We start from the raw sequence: 20584 nt of genomic DNA, 5'->3' as shown, positions 1-20584 counted from the left end.
AACTCCTCTCTTTTGTGCCCAGCAGATATTCCTGAATATCATTAGCCACCAACTTGTCACAACTGCTTCTTCACCATTCTCTATGTTTTATATCATGCATATAACAACTAAAGGCGGTCCAAACAAGACAATGCGAGATGAGAGAGTGAAGGAAACCGCTTCCATCTGTGTGCATGTGAGATTACCTTCAGTCCATTAGGTCCTGGAAGGCCCATCTCTCCCAAAGGTCCCATATCACCCTGAAGCCAAGGAGAGGGGACAAATAAGAAAAATATTCATTTTTAGTGATATCATATGCATAACCCGCTGATAAACACATGGCTCACAGCACTGACTGTCAACAAACAAACTATGTTAACAAAAACACACACACAAACACATTGAGTACATTTCTGCGCACACTGGAATCTATTACTATAAAGAAGAAGTGTCATTGTCTTGCTTCATGATCGTCCATACAGCTGCCACGTTGCAAAACAATAGATGATAATATATGGCCCCACTTTGGGAGAAAAGGAATAGTTCATGCAGTCGGAAGCCAAGATTGTGCTACAGTATAGTGAAAAAACGCTGCAGTACAAAACAGCGCAGAAGACTGTAGTCATGAAGAGGAGAGGAGATATTTCTATAGTTCATTAAGCGTGTCGATTAAAGACTCATGCGTGTGAAAGTTCATGTTCAGCCCTGTTCGTCTCCACAGAGAAACATTGCAGGCTGCTCTGGTACTGATCTTATTTTCATTCTTTGCAGCTTTTGCATTTTCTGCTTACGAAGACCTACAGGGTGGCCTTGGCTCGGCGCATTAAATATTTGTCTCTCTCTTTGAATTCTGTAGTATCTGCACGTGTGTACAGAGGATGTTTTCGTAGCAGGCTTTACACGGCCCGGGATTACCGTCATAACAGGCCACTTAATATGGCGTTGGGAGGAAAAGTGGATGAAAAGGATCTTCAGGTCTTCAGATGGGAAAATCTTACACAGTTTTATTGAGGAGCCTAGTGGAGTCCTTGTCCTCTAAGACCTCTGCAGACCTCTAGAGGGCCCACTGATACTTAACTGTCTCTGTCAGTTTTTCCTGTGCACTTGTCCAAAAGGCAGAAATGCATGAAGGTGCACAATATATTGTACCAATGTTGATTGAATTCACATTTGTGGATTGCTATTCATGCCTGCAACAGGTTGGATCTGGGGTCAATCCCTGGCCAGTGCTAGTAGTACGACCGTTTCAACCAAGCACACACATGGAAAGATGGTGTGTGTGTGTGTGTATATGGCAGAGGAAAGATATTTCACAATGAGCAAGGGGGAAAGAAATTAGGAAAGTCAGAGAGACATAATCAAATAAAAAGAAATGGTATTGCTCCTGTTTCACAGAAATACTCCCGTTTCCTTTTTCCGCTAAGATGTGGAAGTCTGAGCCAGAGCAAGTCGTCAACATGTTAACACTTTCCCCTCTTCAACACTGGCCTGCCTTCACACAGAGTTGAGGTCTGCAGTCCTCAGAAGAGGGCGCTTGTATATTTATATCTTTGAAGTGCAGCTCAGTGCTGCTGCTGCTGCTGCTGTGTGTGTACTGTACATTATACTGTCAGGTCAGATGGATGCAGAGGGACGCGGAGCTCGGAGCAGAGCTGTAATCAGACAGTCCTCCAATTACAGGCCTACTACCACCACCGGTGGCCTAGAATAGACGGGGAGGAGCAGCAGCGATGGGTGAAGACAGGACACGACAAGAGAAACCAGGGAGACATTATAATCAGACACAATTATGTGGCTGTCGGGGGGGCCGGGCAGGCGTGGAGGGCAAGGTGATAGGTGGGCAAAGGGGGAGGGGGAGTGGTTCCTGTTCAAAAATAGTTAATAAGAGACAGATTGAGGAGGCAAACAGGATGCCTGGTTAAGAGCTGTGCGATTGATCCAACAGTGGTCTTGTTTGTCTGCAGAGGAAATGAGAGGGACAAACTGCATAATTCAGGCTTTACGGGCAAAAAATAACTATCTCCTCCATCTTGGATTCCAAAAACCCATCCACTTTCGCTGATTTAAATATGAGCGTGGCGGTGAGAAACCTGCGGAGAGTGGTTAGTTTTCCATCAAAGCGACAGCAGGCAGTGTGTGAATTATGACGAGAGCTAATTGAGAGTCTTTTTTCAATTAAGCAGGCATATAACGTTTCATTTAAACACACTCTTTATAGCTATGTATTTATGGTATAAGTGTCTGGGAAAACACAATGTTTAAACTGGGGGAAAGCACGCAGACTAGACTACACACTTAAAAACACACAAACTACTACTCACAATAAGTCCATGAACTCCGTTTGGACCGGGGGCTCCCAGGTCACCCTAGTCAAGAGAGGAGGAGAGAGAGAGAGAGTGAGTGAGATGAAGGGAGTGGAGGAGAAGGAGCAAGTTTCTGGGGTTATTGGCTCTTTTTTAAACAAACATGCTCAGAAGAGTGGCTCAGTGTTCATCGCAGCTTATGAGAGGGGGCTGTGTGCACGTGTGTGTGTGTGTGTGTGTGTGTGTGTGTGTGTGTGTGTGTGTGTGTGTGTGTGTGTGTGTGTGTGTGTGGTGAAGCTGGAGGGGGATGTGAGCCCATCGCCCCATAGTGGCTTTTTCAAAACTGCAGGTTTATTCTTCCTCAGAAAAGGACAGATAGATACAACCTCCTCATCTCTTCACTGGGCAACAACAGATGGTAAAAACTTTTACTTATCCTGTGAAATATTTTAAAGGGATAGTTCAACATTTTGGCAAATTGGCCCATTGCCATAAACCCTATAGTTTTAGGAGTAGGTTTGTTACCTTTTGTGGGTGCAAGCTGTTTTTATAACGGCGGAGCAGAGCCACGAGCTGCTCAGAGCTATACAGAGACTCATCAAATACACAATCCAACAACTCCAAAACGCTCTGGTGGACAAGTTGTGACCTGCACATTCACCACGCTATGAGATAATAACAGAACGTTACCAGACAGAGTTGTTTTCGAGGTAAATTCATGCAAAACCGCTGATGCGCGATACGTTTTTCGGCGCGCAGTCTCTGCCTTTACCTCTAAAACAACTCTGTCTGGTAACGTTCTGTTATTATCTCATAGCGTGGTGAATGTGCAGGTCACAACTTGTCCACCAGAGCGTTTTGGAGTTGCTGGATTGTGTATTTGATGAGTTTGATGAGGGAAACCAAGAAATCCCATTAGCCTCTGTAGCGTAGCTCTGAGCAGCTTGCGACTCTGCTCCACCGTTCTAAAAATAGCTTGCACTGACAATTAAAGGTAACGAACCTACTCCTAAAACTATAGGGATTATGGCAATGGACCAATTTGCCAAAATGTTGAACTATCCCTTTAACATCAGCAACCAGAGGAACTGGTGCAAACATTCATGGTTTTAAGAGGCTGTATTCTAGTGACTCCTGATTTTTCAATGAGCTTAATAATAATAATTAAAAAATACCTGCAAAATGAATAATGACATCAATGCCAGCTAAAGTTAGTTTGGCATGCCAACATACAGTACTATATTAACAACCACTTCTGCACAGATTCACACTAGGCACAGTTGAAAACACTGTTTGTGCATGAAAAAAGAGGAATTTCCTGATAAAAAAAAGAAAAAAAGATCATATTATCTCAACAACACCGTGACAGTGGAGCTTCCTTTCTCTCAGACACCTTTCCCTCTTACGTTTCAGACAGTTTTGGTCGGTAATTAAGTCATTTTCCAGTCTGGGTATGTAGGAGTTTGTCTCATCTTATTTTATAGTCCATCATCTTAGATTTCATAGAGACGTTGCTAGATTATTCACATACTGTACTATGGAAATATTTAATGTGTATTTCACACTTACAAGGATGAGGCATTACACTGAGGAAAAATAAACGCAGCAGGGCTATGAGAGTATTCATTAGGTGTTTAGTTGCCTGTGGTGTTTTTACAGACACCAATGTGGTTTATGGTTATTATGTATTTGTCAGTGCGTTAAAGAGCGCCTTGATGATGTGTTTATGTTTTTGTTTTACAGCTTTCCACTGTCTGATGAAGTGTTATGTGTGAAGAAACGGCAGCGAACATCTCAAAACAGTGAAAATGCTCAAATCAAATAATGCAATGTCTTCCATATGCACAGAAACAGGCAAACGGACGACAGTGTTTGCTGACCTGTCGTTTCTGAATGGAGAGTAATTACTCATCGACATCCTATTACATCATTTACTATTCTTGGATATCACCTTCTCTGTGTGTGTACGTATGTGTGTGTGTGTTGGTCGTTAGTTTACAGTAGTGAGTGGAAAAGGTTGCATTTGGAAGCAGCAACCAGCTAAACTTGCCCTGTCTCTGTTAATAGGCCCTCTGCAGGTTTGGGAAATGAGTGCCAAGTAAAATTATCTACAACAGAGGAAAGGGATGAGATGAAATGAAATACGGCAATAAAACTTGTCCAGAGCAAAAAAAAAAAAAAACTTCAAAAACTTCAAATAAAACAGAAAAACAGAGGCAAACTGCTGGGCTGTCAGATGATTTACCCAGCAGCACTGCCAAGATGTCACAGTACTAAAACACCAGGGGAGAGTGTGTGTGTGTGTCTGTGTGTCTCTGTGTGTGTAAGTGAGAGTGAGTGAAACCACCACTCTCAGTTTATGTGTGTGTATGTGGTCGGGATGTGTGTGTGTGTGTGTGTGTGTGTGTGTGTGTGTGTGTGTGTGTGTGTGTCCGTGTGTGTGTGTGTGTGTGTGTGTGTGTGTGTGTGTGTGTGTGTGTGTGTGTGTGTGTGTGTGTGTGTGTGTGTGTGTGTGTGTGTGTGTGTGTGTGTGTGACATACTGGCTCTCCATCTTGTCCAGGTGGTCCTCTCTCCCCAAAGTCCCCCGGAAACCCCTGAGGACAGACAGAGGAGCTTTTATGTTCGGATGCACACAAACAGCCACAATCAAAATCAAAAAGACAATAAATTTGGATTAAGGTTTTGAGTAAGTACTGTCTGCTTTATTAAACCTGAACCGTAATATTTTAACACAGAGTTGTGCATCTGGACACCTGACAAATATAACTCCTTATTAACACTTATTTCATTCTGTTTATTTAATCTTGACTCCTCAGAGAAACACTGCATATGGGTCTTAGCTACTGGTTCCTAACAGTCTCAGGTTTGTCTGCAGGTAGAAGGGCTTTTTAGCTGAAAACAGCTACCTGACAATGCTATAAGAACATTTCTTACTGAACCAAAACATCAAACTTAAAGTTTGACATGAAAGACGCTGCAAAGACGAAAGGAACAACACATTTGATTGATAATTTTCTGTGCATTCATCCATTCAAGCAACTCCTCAAACATAAAAGAAGTGATATGCTATTATGAAATACTGCCCATACTACATAGTAAAACACAATGCTAATTTTGGTTGTGTAAAAAAGTGCCACAGTGAAAAAAAAAGGTTCCTCAGTCAGAGAATTAAAGAAACTCATTGTGAAATAAAAAACAAAAAAAAAGCCCTTTCATTAAACAAGGGTGTGTTCGTGCTCGGTCAGTGCCACTCGTGCAAACGTAGAGAAAATCATTATGTCTTTAACCACGGAGTCAAATTTACAGAGCGCATTTCTCAAATATCGCTGACTGGTGAAAAAACCCCAGGGTGGTGCTACGGTAATTGCAGAGCAATTTCAACGATTTCATTGAGTCAAATATAACGTTACACATAATGTAATCTGAAATATGTTCAAAAATAAGGACATAATGGCATCATTATAAGCATTAAATCTATCAGCTGTAGGGGTTTGGGCTGCCAGCTGTTACTCAGGGCGAGTACACTGTTTAAGTGCAACAAGTGAGACCAGCAGCCAAGCAATTATTCTGTCCATTTAGCAGTAAATGGGATGCTAATCTGAGCTATGCTAACAGCTGGTGGTGCTGCAGAGAGAGAAACCGCATCTGCACAAAGCACGAGTGCACTTTAAACCGAGAAACACTCCTAATGTCTAGGTTCTGCTACTCTGGCCTCCACACATTGTTTCAAAATGCTAATTACTGAGAAACCTCCTGAAAATGTCAGTTATTTTAGTCAGAGTGGAGATGTTAGATATACAACATGTATATTTATTCTAATCTCTGGCTCGCCTTAGAAATAAAATCTGCTGACTAAATGTAACTGAGCTTTTTTTTCTCTTGTTCTTCTTTTGCTTGAGGAGAAGCTTGGATAACTTTGACATTTTGACTTCATATCTGAGTCACAATAAATCCCTCAGTGCGCCGACACGTCCCATTGGGTCGATGATGATGAGGCAACCATAATTCACCGCAGTAACTGTACAGTACAGCGCAACAAAGAGCTCTTTTTCTGTGTCTACGAGGCTTCTGGAGCAGGTATCAAAGTACGGTCAATATTATGCATGCGGCCGCTCTATGGTTATAAGAAAATTGTGCGCACTGGGGGGAACACAAGTACAACAGAAACCGATGGAGCATGAAAGTGACCCAAAAGGATGAATCATACAACTGTCACCACCACTGTCGTACAAACTAAGGACAAATGTGGGAACCGCAGCGTTGCCAAGTATACAGCGCTTTAAAAGAAGCCTTTGAGGTAGAGTCACACAAGCCTGTAATGCATCTCAGACAACCCTGTTATCGTCAGCCGTAGGATACTGGGATGATGGGAAAGAGTTACAACTGATGAACCTGATAGAGACAACCTCAAAAAGACAAACAAAACCCAACACTAAACAGTTATATAAAAGTCAATAAAGGTTAAGTTGAAATACAGAACTCTTGGAAACTTTCTAAGCGCTCCAGTGTTTCGCATAGATCAATTCCCCCATCACCCTCTCTGCTAGATGGCTGACAGTCTGCAGCCTGTGTGTGTTGTGTTGTGTTGTGTTGTGTGTATGTGTGTATGTGTGTGTTTCCTCGACAGAGTGCTGTGGTTATATGGCCATTAAAATGTCTGGCTGCGGTTCAGGTGCTTCTTTCTGTTCTCCCTTCTCCATCATCTTGTTAAGTGTACTAGCTTTTCCATTTTCCGTGCAGCAGGGGGATGAAATCAGACGAGAGCGATGAAGGCGATCTGCGCGTTTTCCAGCTACGTTTACAGGTCACTTAAAGAGGGACGAAGCAGTTAAAGTGGCCTTCTACAGATTTTTAAACCATTAACGTTACACGACTCCTCTGCTTCCTCTACTCTCTGTTCTTTAGTCACAACATGCACCAACATGATTATGCATGGTGATACGGCGTCATTATTTTCCTTGTCTGCCTTGTAAAACAGAGCTGCTGCTGTCATTTAAATCATCCAGGAAGTGCAAGAGGCAGGAAAAGGACCAAACTGTTATGACAGCACTTCCATATAAATACTTGTAGTTTTGCATGGCCTGTGTCCAAACTGGAAAAAAAACACATGAATGCAAATGTGTCACACGCGCACTGTGTGATACGAAGCCTCACACATGGCAAGATTACAACTATAGCTTTAAACATTTGTGTGCTTACAGAATAAGATGCACTCCTCCAAGCCTTGCACTAAACTGACACTGGCGTGTGTGTGTTTAGACTTTTTTTGGTCTATAAATGCCTTATTTACTGAAAAGCCAATAAGTAACAGCTGCAGAATGATCTCAGCAGCGAGTTTCAGGGTTACACACTCTTTCTGAAACTCTCTGTCAAGCTGACTTTGAACACTATCTGACACACACACACACACAGAACTGACTGACTTCCTCCAAATGGCTTGGCTCCATGCTGGGGGGGACCGAAAGCCCTTTACTCCAACAAAAGCCTTTTTCTCTTTGCATCCAAGACCCCGACATGCGGCTGGTGGGACTCCACAGTCCACACAGCCACAGTCAGGCTGGAGTTAACCCTTCCAACAGCCATGGAAACACTGAGCTGATTAAAACAATGACGTAAATGCAGACCTTATAAATTCTCTCATGTGTAGGTGTTGGGAGTCTTTGCACCAAAAGTCTCTCAGTGTGACCCAAATAGAAACAGAAGAATGAATTATAAAACTTTATGATGATGATGCTAATTTATTTCACTGCCTCGTTTGAGCCTGCAGCGTTTTTAGAGCTATAATCAAAAATAATCAGGCAGGATATAATATTTGAATGCTTTTTTTTGCATGACTATCTTGGATTAACAACAGACGATACTTTCAAGGTTCAACACTGGCAGCAAAATGCATCACACTTTAGAAAGATTATCTGCAAAGTATGTTGAGACAAAACTTTACCGGCCTACCCATCTTGCCCCTCTTCCCTGGTTCACCGGGAATTCCCTGAAAATCAAAAAGAGATAGCGAGAGACGGAGTAGAGAGAGTAAAGAAGTGGAAAACATAGCGGGAAAAAAAAGAAGGGGAAGGAAAATATCCAAGGAGGACAGGAAAACAGAGAAGAAAGAGAAGAGAAAGATGGACACTGTGTAAAAAAAAAAGCATATCAAAAGCAAAACACAACGCTCTTGGGCATGACTGATTCAAACCCAAAACACACAATTAAAAAGCCATTGCTGTAAGCCTGTCTCAGCTTCTGCTCCGACAGATGTGAGGAACAGCTGACTGCAGCCCATCCAACATTTTTTTTCCAGCCTATTATGAGGGATGTGGGGGCCTCATCTCTAACATATATATGTTAAACAAACACTGGTTTCTCTTGGAAGCCATGGTACAAACCATCTCGAGGTCGAGCTGGCTGGCTGGCCGCGGAGGTTCTCCTGATTATAGTCTGCCCCTACTACGCTGATGCAACCCCCTGGAGCATGTCATAAGTAGGCTAATCGCTCCATGTTTTGGAGGCTGCACAGAAGGAGGAGGCCTTGATGAGGTCAGGCAGTTCAAAGGCTCTAAGAGGGGGCTTTTATCATATGAGTCATCAACACTCCCACACAGCAGCATCTAAAAACAGCTGGGGACCGTTTCCCACATTATAACAACAACAGGACAGCTGAATGAAATAGCAGCAGAGAGCCCGTTGTCATCGTCTCACAGCGGCTATTAGGTGGAATTAGCTGGTCACTGTAAAAAAATGTTTTATAACGCACGAAATATGTTCATTTGACAAGAACTCACTCTTTCGCCATCAGGCCCAGGCAGGCCAAAAAGCCCCGGGATTCCTATGAAACCCTGCAGGAGAGGAGAGGAGAGGAGAGAGGAGAAAGAGGAGAGAGGAGGAATATGGGATGTGAGAATCTGGATGGTGTAAAAAAAAAAAAAAAAAACAGCTGGAAGAACAGCAGCTCCCATCAGGCTGGGGTTTCAGGAGCCGACGGTCCAGCATGGATATAGGGTGGGACTGGATTTCCATGAAGAACCAAGCCATGAGGCAAGTGTATATGCCCATGGACTGCATGGTGCTGGCTTCCACGATGTAGTCCAAGGGCACATACCCTCACGCCAGGGATCTCTGAAGATAGCCAGGACCTCACACTGGGTTGTCGGTACAGTGAGGTGAAGGAGGGAGGATGTAGAGTAGACACACACACACACACACAGACGAAGAGGAAAAAACAGGCACAAACAAACAGCACACACAACAGTTGAACAATCGAGATGCTTCGCCACACAGGTCGGCACGAGTTGAGCAGGTTTTTTTAACCTTTCTCTGGTGTTCGGGTCACCAGTGACCCCGTTTTCAGGTTTTAAATGCATACAAGTACCAAATAAATTTGTTTATAGCATCAAGGAACCTCAATTTAAACAAAATAAAACATTTTTTTTTCACAAAATTCTAAAATACTCAGGTTAAAATCATGATATTTGTGGTGTTAGGGTTATTTTTGACCCGGTTATAACGATAAGAACAATAATGAGAGTTCAAACTGAAATCGTAAGTGCAAAACCAACCTTTTCATAGATAAGGAAGCCAAACAATGTAACCAAGAGATGAGAAATAAATGGGATGATAGCTGATTTAAGACTCGGGTCAAAACTGACCCTAACACTATATGGTAGCAGAAAGCTGACAAGAGGAAGGTTAACTTGAAGTCAAGGGGTATACTGACAAAAAAAGGCCCAGGGGCCCACACCAAAAAATATTAAATCCAACATTTTCATGGATAAGGAAGCCTATCAATGTAACCAAGAGAAGAAAAACAAATTGGATGAAAAAAAATGTTTTTAGTGTGTTTTACAGCTGATTTAAAACACGGGTCAAAACTGACCCGAACACCATAGATGGCAGTAGAAAGCTAACACAAGACGAAGGTTAAGGTGTGTGCACAATATGAAGTATCCTGCAAAAAGAGAGTGAAGGATCTGTGGAAAGGTGCAGCTCGGTGAGAGAGACGACTAGAGAATGCCTCCTTAACACAGCAGGGCCTCATACGGAGCTTAAACAGGAAATTCCAGCCAGTGGGGGCAGGGGGAGGCTTCGGAGCAGCCAAGGGGAACTGATAAAGAACCTTTATTGGAACGCAACATAAAAATCACTGTTTGTATCCGTCAGTGTGTGTGTGTGTGTGTGTGTGTATTTCTTTGTTTGTGTACCTAAAGGGTGTGTGTTTGTATGCAGAGGCTTATCAACAGCCGGTCTTTCAGTAAGTGTCTGTATACAGTAATACAATGTTTACATTACAAGTAAAGGCTCCTTCTTCATTTAGCATACTATTAATAGTGGCTCAGTGCGTATGAATGTGTTTATGTGTGCAGAGGTGGATGCCGCGGCCGGTGCACGACCTGCTTTCATACACACACATGTATGTATACTCGTATGTTGTTGTTGCATCAACATGCACGCAACAGGTTTACGACACAAAATACCAAAGCGTGTGCAACTGCAACCCCGTGATTTAACTAATTTCCCTGCGTGTTTTACAGTCGCCTTCTATAAATATTGCGAGGTGAGAGGTGTCAGTAAGCTGTCAGGCTGACCTCCTCCTCGCCTCTAAACGTGTCGACCGGTCCTGTCAAATCACCAATGTCGGTTATTTAGAAGTGACAGAATCAAACCTGCGTTGAGTTGAGTTGAGTTAACTTACCCGAACGCCTTTAGGCCCCAACGGTCCTATAGGCCCTGGTAAACCCTGAAAAACACAACAAGAGGAACTATTTCTAGCAGCTCAACACTTTTACTGGTCTATACCTGAAATTAAGTTTGTCCAAATACACTGTGAATGTGTGTGTATGTGATGATGGCATTTAACAGTGGCAATCCAAGGACTATAACTTTATATATATTGCAAAATTAGGTGAATTAATGACATTGCAGGTGACAAATTGTATAATTATATCAAATCTATTAAAATGACACCATGCAATAAGAGTTACATCTGTGCAATACATTCTAATATATTCTTGTGCAACTTCATGCTAACATCTGAGGCTGCAGCTTTTGATTTCTGTTCTCTTGGGCCACCTTGTTTTTTAAAATATTCCAATCCCTCTGCACAGTATTTACCCAAATATTTTCCTCCCAAGTCAGCTGTTCAACATAACCTAATTCCACTTGGCCCTCTGCCCTTACTATGGCCCTGACTGACTACAACTGTACCAGTCACAGCAGAGGATTTACTGCACCTGCCTGCCAGGATAACCTTTGGCACCTGGGCTTCCGACTGGACCTTGCTCACCCTGCAGGGAAGAAAGAAAGAGAGAGAGGGAGAAAGAGGGAAGGAAGGAAGGAAGGAAGGAGGGAGAGAGAGAAGAAGGGGGGGGGGTGAGTGAGCTGAGGTGGGATGGCTGATCAAAAATACAGTAACAGACACACACACAGAGACAGAGAGCCAGTCTGCACAGTAGTGGGCAGTTTCAAAGAGGGCGACAGGGCAGAAGGGATGAACTTATTCATCAAAACGAGTCATTTACCGTGTAATGATATGAATTAATTAGCATAAATGACCACAGTTGTCTGTTGCGTGAAAATGTTTACAGATCTCAAAGTGTTTTTTCTTTGTTATAGTGAGATGTAAAAAGTGGTGAGATGGGCCGACAGCCTATGGCTATATAATATGTCTTATTTATTTCCTTTTTATATTTTTATACATATACGTATTCTCATATTTTACCCTGCTAGTCATCAATGCACTTGCACTTATCACTTTATCCATACGCTTACTCAGGATCAAATTGTTGATTGTTGAATAACTGAATGTCGGCACTGATTGCGTTACTGTTATTGTCTGACTTGTTTCTATGTGTGGTTGCACTTTAAGGTTTAGCTTTTAATCGCATTGTGCTGTTGTGCAATGACAAATAAATTCTGATTCTGATTCTAATTCTGATTCTGGCTCGGTGGTTAGTGTGCAGAAGTAAAGACGTGGTAACAGTCTCAGACAAGAGTAGACATTGGTGTTGATTTCCCACAATGGAAACTGTTCGTGATGAGTAAAGGAAAGAAGTTTGATGCTGAGATTGCAATGTTTCAGGTGGTTATGGTTTGTAGCAGTGGCAAAACTTACTCAAACACAAATAAAAGTCCTGCACTGGCAAGTATATAATTATTACCAGCAAATTGAAAATACTTGAAAGTTAAAGTCTGTGAATGGTTTTACTGTTGTATACTGACATTTTAGTTTTGATGCATTACGTAATAAAGCATATCAGCACCATAGTTGGCAACGTGGGGTTATTATGTATTTTATGTCCTGTTGTGTAGTTAAATTCATTATATTCTATACATAGATCACAGGTATTGCCCATAAAATCTTTATGTCTTTAAGTAACTGGTGAAAAAAAGCTGTTAATAATGCAATAAACGTAGGTGTTAGTTTCTGAGGATGTGATGCAATAGAGTTATAAAGTAATATCAAATGAAAAATACTTATGCCGGTACAGTAAATCACAGGTATACCTGTTCAGAGACCTGGACTCATGGTTATTGCAATAAGTTTAACACTCTTCTCAGATGTGGGCTGTTTACAGACCTTCGACATTTATAGGGAGCTTGGTTTGTGTGTGCATGTGTGTGTGTGTGTGTGTGTGTGTGTGTGTGTGTGTGTGTGAGTAACCATAACACACGCACACATACACACACACAAAATCAGGTTGTGTCCAAACTTTGCAGGGCACAAGTGCTCATGTATAACTTCCTTTGACACACTCTGGACTTGCAGCCACTCGCTCTACTTGCCGCTCCCTCCCTCCCTCTCTTGGATAAATATAGTGCACAATGCAGCCAGTTAAAAACCAGACAAGAATTTGGCTAAGTGGATTTTTTTTTGGACCTTTAACTGGCACGGAGGGCCCATGGTGTATTACAGTAACAAAGAGTCATCAACACTTTATGCACACACCAGCTGGAACCTCTAGAGTCGGCTCTGCCAAACAGTTGTGCTTGCTTATTATTACTCAGACCCTGGTGCTGTGGTGATTCAGAGACTCAAGGCCGGAGCCTGTGATGAGCAGCAGCGGCGGCTCTGTGGGAAAGAGGGGGGCGTTTGAAGGATGGACAGAGTGGAAGGACATGATGGTCGGTCAGAGAGAAAAAGTATACTCCTTCTTCACCACGATGAGCGGAGCGGGAACTCCCTGTACTGCTGGTGACGTCACCCCCCCGGAAAAACGGGGACTTATTATTATAAACCGTGTGACAATGAGGAGAATGTTCCACTCTGCTTTCCATGACTAAGGCCTTTTCCTTTAATACCAACAGTAGTAAGACCCAAGCCGGACTGAAAATAGCTCTGGACATGAGGCTGGATGCTCCACACTTAAAATAGTCCTGTTGGGCCGGACTACGCAGCAGATAGAGTCATCATGTCTCCTCCCACTTGTAGCAGCAAATAAAAAGAGCTCATTGAACAGATTTTTTTTCTCCGTTTTGGGACAGATCGAGGAGTTAAGGAAGTGCAAGAGAAATGAAAAGCACGATTGAGAATAACAGCATCGGTGCAGGAGAGAGAGACTGAGCATTTAATGACAAGTGGCAGGTCCAGAGCTGCAGCAGACAAAAGGGAAACTTCCTCCAAAAAGCTGCAGTGTCATGGCCGTGAGTGTGTCACTGTTGGCCTAGTTGGCCTGGTGCTGTTTCTTTTCCCTCTATTTTCTCTCTGTTTGGCATCTCTTTCTGATATCCTGGAGAGCATCGCCTTAGCTCAGCGCTTTGGCCAGATGTCTGTCCTCACCAGTGCTTCATAACAGGCTAATCTAATCTCGCTGCCCCTACAGGCACGCTTGGTGCACGCACTAAAAACACACATACACACACACACACACACACAGAGGGAGGGGTTAAGTGATCAGGGAGCAGATGACGACTGCAGTTTTAAATAAATTAAGTAAGAATATGAGGCATTAAGTCATCAGTTTGGGTCTAGATGGTGAACACAGACTCATGAAAGCAAATATGTGAAATAAAGCGTGTGCATCATAGAAAGGCCTGTAATATCTTTAAGCGAGAAGCGAGGAACTGTATATTATTTTATTATATAATAACATTACATCATCTTGGCACGAGCTGAAAGCTATGGGACTGTTGGACTTCTTCATGTGTGGTGTTAATGGGAGTGTGAAGAATAACAGAGGCGCAGCATTTAGCATCAAAGTCGTGGAAAAAACACGACGCATGAAATGGAGAAAAGATACTTACAGGCTCTCCAGGGAGTCCAGGTGGACCAGGGTAACCTTTCTGTCCCTGTGGAAGACAAACACGAGAGACAAACACGGGTGGTGAGCTGGAGAAGAATAAAAATAACGGAGACGTGAAAGAAAAAACACACAAATTCTGAAACAATTCACACATGAGGAGGAACGCTGTCAAGCACGGGGGGGATTTCTCTCTTGGTATGAGGATGACAAATGGAGTTTTGTGCAAAGTTAAGAAGAAAAAACTAAAAAAAAAGTACGCTAACACTAACAGTGCAGACAGACAAGTTCAGTGCCATATGCAAGGAATCAATCTGCCCTCCTGTCAAGGGGATCAGACTTTCCACTGGCCCTGTTCGCAGAGAAATTGTGCTGGGGAGCTCCATGCCAGGATCGTGGCATGTTGAGGATATAAATGCCTTCCTGTGTGAGTCAGATAGCAGGTCTCTCCCTCTGCCTGCAGAGAAGAAGACAGCCTGACATAGTACTTCTGCTGACTGCAGCAGCAACTCCTACCCCCAACAAAGAGTGGAGAAAAAACTAAATCAAAGGTGGCCACAGTTTGATAGACTGAGAGAGTGAAAGAGAGAGAGAGAGAGAGAGAGAGAGAGAGAGAGAGAGAGGAAAGGAAGGAGGAAAAAAAACAAAATAAAAACAGAAGGGGAAAAGAAAGGAAAGATTCCTGTTGTTCTGTTTTCCTAAACCACAGCTCCGAAGCACCAAGCCAAGACTCCCAGAGTTCCTGTAAACCATCCTTTAGATCTGTCATCTGACTGCAGCGAGGGGAAGAGGACGCAGCAGCATCCCTCTACTCATTATGTTACACAACCACACTCACTGGCTGACACCCTCATACCAGCAGCACTGTGAACTGCCACTGTCAGCATTAAGCTCCATGTTACGCACTTTTATATGCATGACAACTCTGTCAACAGTGTATTTGTGTTGCAATATGTCAACTAAAAATGAATAAAAGAGACTAAAACATGCAACTGTTCTTTCTGTATTTAAGAAGCAGCAGCCATGGAGGACTTATCAGAAGGAGGAGACGCTTTAGAAAACAAAACACATATGAGTGATGATACGAATTCAACACAACTGCGATGTCGCCAGGTGTTGACAGGCCACAGCTGTGACAGCGCAACAACACGTGCAGAAACATGCGTTTTGTGTGTGAAAGCTCTGCTGGTTAGCAGCGTTGTGGAGAGAGCAGGGATGGATGCACTTGCAGACACATGGCGCCTGGGTCTGACCTTTTGAAAATTTCCACTTGTAAATCCGTCTATTATTATTATTACGGCAATAATAATAATGATGTGTTGTGTGTTCGCCTATAACTGACCTGCTGAATCTGTGCCCTGCTAGTTTTTCTCGCCCCTATAACCTGCTTTTCTGTTGATGCATCGACCCCACTGCCTCCACCGGGGCATACAAACACACTGTACACTACTACACACAGACAGACACACACATCCATGTTCAGACACAACGATACATGTACTCAGTCATCTTTATTACATGGCTTACGTATAGTACAAACATGTGTTGCGGCTTATGTTCCCAAGCTGTGATGTGAGGTCCACGAGCCACACACACACACACACACATCCAGACATATAGCTATACACACACACATAGTATTATTAACCATAGCCCCCCCTTCAACCTCAGCTAGGCCATCTCTGAGCCTTATCTCACTCATTATGAGCCTGCTAATGAGAGTGGCCATTCCCACCGCTCGGCCCTGTGTTTACAATGCCACTTGCTTAATGAGCATGTGTGTTCAATCAGATAAGCCCCCCAGAATGTGTTTCATTTACAGCAGCTCCCCGGTAGCACCCTGTAAGCCCCCCCCACTCCACCACCACCACCATCCCATATACCCCCACTAAGCTGAGGAGTTGCCCCCCAGGGAATGCTAAGCGCATTTTGGCTAAAACAAATAAAAGACATATTGTGTCTGCCAATGATAAACCACTCTGCTGCTGACTCCTAACCAGCTACTCTGTGCACACTTAACTTTGTGGGTGTTCATACCAGCTCGGGCCTCATGTCTGTTAACGACTGCACACCACAGATGATGAATAACTCTCCTCCGCTGTCTGCCTGCGCCGTGGTCCCACACTCACTTCATTAATCTCTGCTTTCATCTTTCCACCTCTCTCTTTCTTTTTCTTTCTCTTTTTCCAAAATCACTCCACACCAGCACGGAGCCGGACGATTGCTCGGAGCAATTGTCTGTCTCCATGCATGTGTTGCATGTACATGCAGAACATAAACCCTCCATGCACGCGGATGTCTGGCTGGCGGGGGACAGACGAAACAAACAAACCTATGACCGGACAATTTGGTTGAAATCTACCCGGCGGAAAAACATCCCTCATCTCATCCCTGCAGCCTAAAAAACCGCAATGTCAGCAGCCGTGTTTGCCTCGAATGCTGCATCACTATATTACTGTAAGACCACAAGCACGGTGGAAGGAGAAGGAGCAACAATTTATTGTACTTCTTGTTAAAAAAAAACGCAAAGAAAATGATGGTTGATTTGAATTCTCCCATAATTGCAAAGCTGATGAGCATGTGGATTTGTTAGTTTGAACAGTGGGCAGGAGCTAAACGGAAAGACTTTGGTTTGGAAGAGGAACAGGTCTTGGGGAGCTTCTTTGGGAGCCTCAGACAGATTAATGCTACAATAAACCGTCTTGTATAAATGAAGGAAACCAGTGTGGTTAATACACTGTCTAGCTTCTGCAGGGAAATTACAATATACTGTACTGTTTCATGTTCATTCTCTCGTTTTACGACATTTACATAACACAAATGCAGTAATGCACATTCTCACTTTGTGCTAAAGGAGGCAATGAAAATAATCAGTGGTCTGCGCAGAGTGTCAACTGTTGATCTTGAACCCCTCATACTTACACACACGCACACACACGCACATGCACAAGCAGCCACTTCAAGCGCACATGGACCAAACCATAAATGTGATACAAAATAGTTGTGTCTTCCCAAAATGTAGCAAAACATCTCGTCTTAGTCTGCAGACCGACTCTGTAACTGACCACTGAGTTCACGTTTACTTTCTGCTCCACTGCGTTCGTAACAAAGCTTTTCTCATCCAATTCTTGGCAAGCGAATACCTACAAAATGTAAATATGTTCCTTAAATGACAAAAAGGTGTTGGAAAACATTACCCAAAGTATACAGACATAATCAAATTTGATATCCATACAGATAATCAAGGTCCAAATAAAACAATCTTTCAAATCTACTCCCTCTTGAAACACTATACATTTCAAAGCTCAGACCACACAAAAAGCAAGAAGTCGAGTGGTACTGACTGAGACAAAGGCTAACAAATACAAACACAAACTGTTCTCAGACCGAGCACTTCTCTTTTAAAGATGAAAAAGTAAACCAACCGGAGGATAAAAAGTGTAAGAATGCGTATTTTAAAAGACAGTATGTCCTTCTCCTGGCTGGTGGGGGAGAAAAAGCAGAGGTAGTGAGAAAGACAGATGTAGAGAAGACAGACACAAAGTGAGAGTAGGCAGATCAGCTAGCAGTGGGAATAGACACAGAAGAAGGAAGGTGAGACATGTGGCTTGTAATGTGGCCTTGTAGTTGAGGTTTGGCCTCGTGTGTGCGTGTGTGTGTGTGTGTGTGTGTGTGTGTGTCCCCTCTCCCTGACCCTGCCTACCAGACTGAAAAGCCATTCAGAGCCTTTAGCTTGGTAGAACAAATGTTGTACAGAGCGGAACATGCTTGGCTTGTCTGTCGGTGTAAATTCACACTCTCCTATCACACGTTCAAAAGCAGCACCATCACTGCTTTCTCCATTAAAAGTTTTCCATGGAAAACCAGGAGCCAAATTCCAGAATTCCCGGTCGAAGTGTCAAGCGAGGGGCTGATTTAAGGTCTGTGTGTGTGTGTGTATGTGTGTGTGTTTGGGTGTTTGAGTGCATGAGAGGCAGAGAATAAGGTGAAGGAGAGGAAAAATACTGAAGAGAACAGAGGAAAAGCTGCCGTTGTCCCGTTTTCCTAAACCACAGCTTCAGAGGAACGCGCCAACAAGCATGCGAAGACACGGCGAAACAGTCAAACAGCGAGAAAGAGAGAGAGAAAGAGAGGTATGAAGAGGAAGAAACAGCACATGGGTGTTTTCAGGGTGGCCCGATGTAATTGCAAAGTAAGCAAATCATCGCCTTTTCAACATTGTAGGCTACTGATGATGCTGCACCACCACCACCAGGCCTTTAGCGTCTCCGTGGACAAACCTGGAGCAGCGGTGGGAAGTGGGAACGCCTGCATGGGACTTTCCACCTGAGCTAAACCCAAAGGAGGAACAAGGACAGATCCTGTTTGGAGCAGCTATACTACACTACAGTACGGCACCGTTTTTGGAAATTGACTCACATCCCCGGTCGTAGTCCTTTGCGACATCGAGGCCTGTTAGACTCATTAACACTGAAGGTGTAAAAGCTCCAGCTGAGAACGATATATAAGGAGTTATTGTACATTGTTCGGCGCGGGAAGAAAATGGGTTAATAAGCGTCTCTCTGTGTGTGTTTGTGTAGAAGGAAGCTCGCTCCTTGTGGTTAATTTAACAAGTTTCCTCTACAGTCATCAAGTCTGTGGTTCATTGACCAATACCTGTGGCATGCTCTCATGATGTCAGAGTGTGTGTGTGTGTGTGTTGTGTGTGTTGATGAAGTTGCTATAGCAACAGTTTTCCAGACAAAAGTGCGTGATGTCATTCTGATAGATCCCTAATGAGCAACTATATACTGTAACCTCAGGCTTTATTAAGACAATCGACTGCTCATCTCAGCGTGGTCGTGCTGCAGAGACTCAGGTTGATTGTTTTTATGTTTAATATATATTATATGTGGCTCATATCAGAGGTTTTTGTACCTGTACTTTCTCTCTCTCTATCTCACCTGCAGCTCTAGCTGATTCATAGTCACTGTCTAACCCTCCGATAGGCCGTCAAATCACTGCCAAGACTCATGTAGTTATAGAGAGAAAGAAGCCTGCGAATGTTTTCCACCAGCTTTTCATTTTCCACTCTGGCTGAGTGTGTGTGAAAGAGAGAGAGAGAGAGAGAGACATACAAATGGACATAGAGACACACAGAGAAAAGCAGATTCCTAACAAAAGCCATATGTTAAGTTGAGGCAGCCGTCCAACTACTAGACTCCGACACTCTGTTACTTAGCGCCGTGGCTCGGGAGAGAGAGAGAGAGAGACGGCGAATACAGTACATGCAGAGGCACTTTACACTTCTGCTGAAATGCATACAATCCCCTTGCTTTATTCAATTATTCAGCTAATTCCTCCGCTTTGTTTGAAACGTGTGCACCGATCGAGAGAGACAGACCAAGAAGAGACCGTCTCCCGCCGTCATGTATGTTTACATCTGATTGTTTGGGGAAAAGCTGAAACAGATGATTTTGGCTCCGACCCGGGGGCGACACATGACACATCATTTTGTGGTGTGATCATGTTCTATACTTTAATTGCCTCCCAACATTTTTTTTTCCTCATATCACCCGACCAGATGAAGTGAAGTTCCTCCCCCCTTCACCACTGCATGTCAGAATCCAAATGCCCCGATTTCATCACATAAAACATTAATATTGCTAAATATTACAACTATTTATACTTTCAGCTTACACAAATCCATAAATGTATCCATCTATTTAAACTAGTTTTTGCTTATAGCTATTTAACCCTCCTGTTGTCCTTCTGGGTCAAATAGACCCAATCTGTTCCCTCCCTCCCTCCATCCTTCCTTTCTCCCTCCCTTCTTTCCACAATCCTTTTTCCCTTCCTCCCTCCCTTCCTTCCTCCCTTCCTTCCTTCCTTCCTTCCTTCCTTCCTTCCTTCCTTCCTTCCTTCCTTCCTTCCTTCCTTCCTCCCTCCCTCCCTCCCTCCCTCCCTCCCTCCCTCCCTCCCTTCCTTCCTTCCTTCGTCCTTACTTCTTCTTCCTTCCTCTTTTGATCCAATTGACCTGACCCTCCATCTTTCTTTCCTCCCCTTTTCCCTTCCTTCTTTCCCTTCTTCCTTCC

The 20584-nt window shown here is 43.4% G+C and overlaps 1 protein-coding gene across 1 annotated transcript in view; it reads right to left on the bottom strand.

The window, feature by feature from the left end:
• col27a1a (collagen, type XXVII, alpha 1a) overlaps positions 1–20584 on the bottom strand; it is a gene marked incomplete at both ends in the record, with an annotated part of 75620 nt that overhangs the window by 25733 nt on the left and 29303 nt on the right. The window contains 8 exons of the mRNA XM_083984231.1: positions 186–239; positions 2301–2345; positions 4824–4877; positions 8225–8269; positions 9060–9113; positions 10967–11011; positions 11505–11558; positions 14515–14559. Of these exons, the coding sequence (XP_083840357.1) occupies positions 186–239; positions 2301–2345; positions 4824–4877; positions 8225–8269; positions 9060–9113; positions 10967–11011; positions 11505–11558; positions 14515–14559 (396 nt within the window). The remainder of the gene's footprint in view (positions 1–185; positions 240–2300; positions 2346–4823; positions 4878–8224; positions 8270–9059; positions 9114–10966; positions 11012–11504; positions 11559–14514; positions 14560–20584) is intronic.

This window comes from Trachurus trachurus, assembly GCF_905171665.1.
Source record: "Trachurus trachurus genome assembly, chromosome: 12".
Lineage (NCBI taxonomy): Eukaryota > Metazoa > Chordata > Actinopteri > Carangiformes > Carangidae > Trachurus > Trachurus trachurus.
Note: the sequence above shows the minus strand (reverse complement) of the source record. Positions and strands in the feature narration are given on the sequence as shown.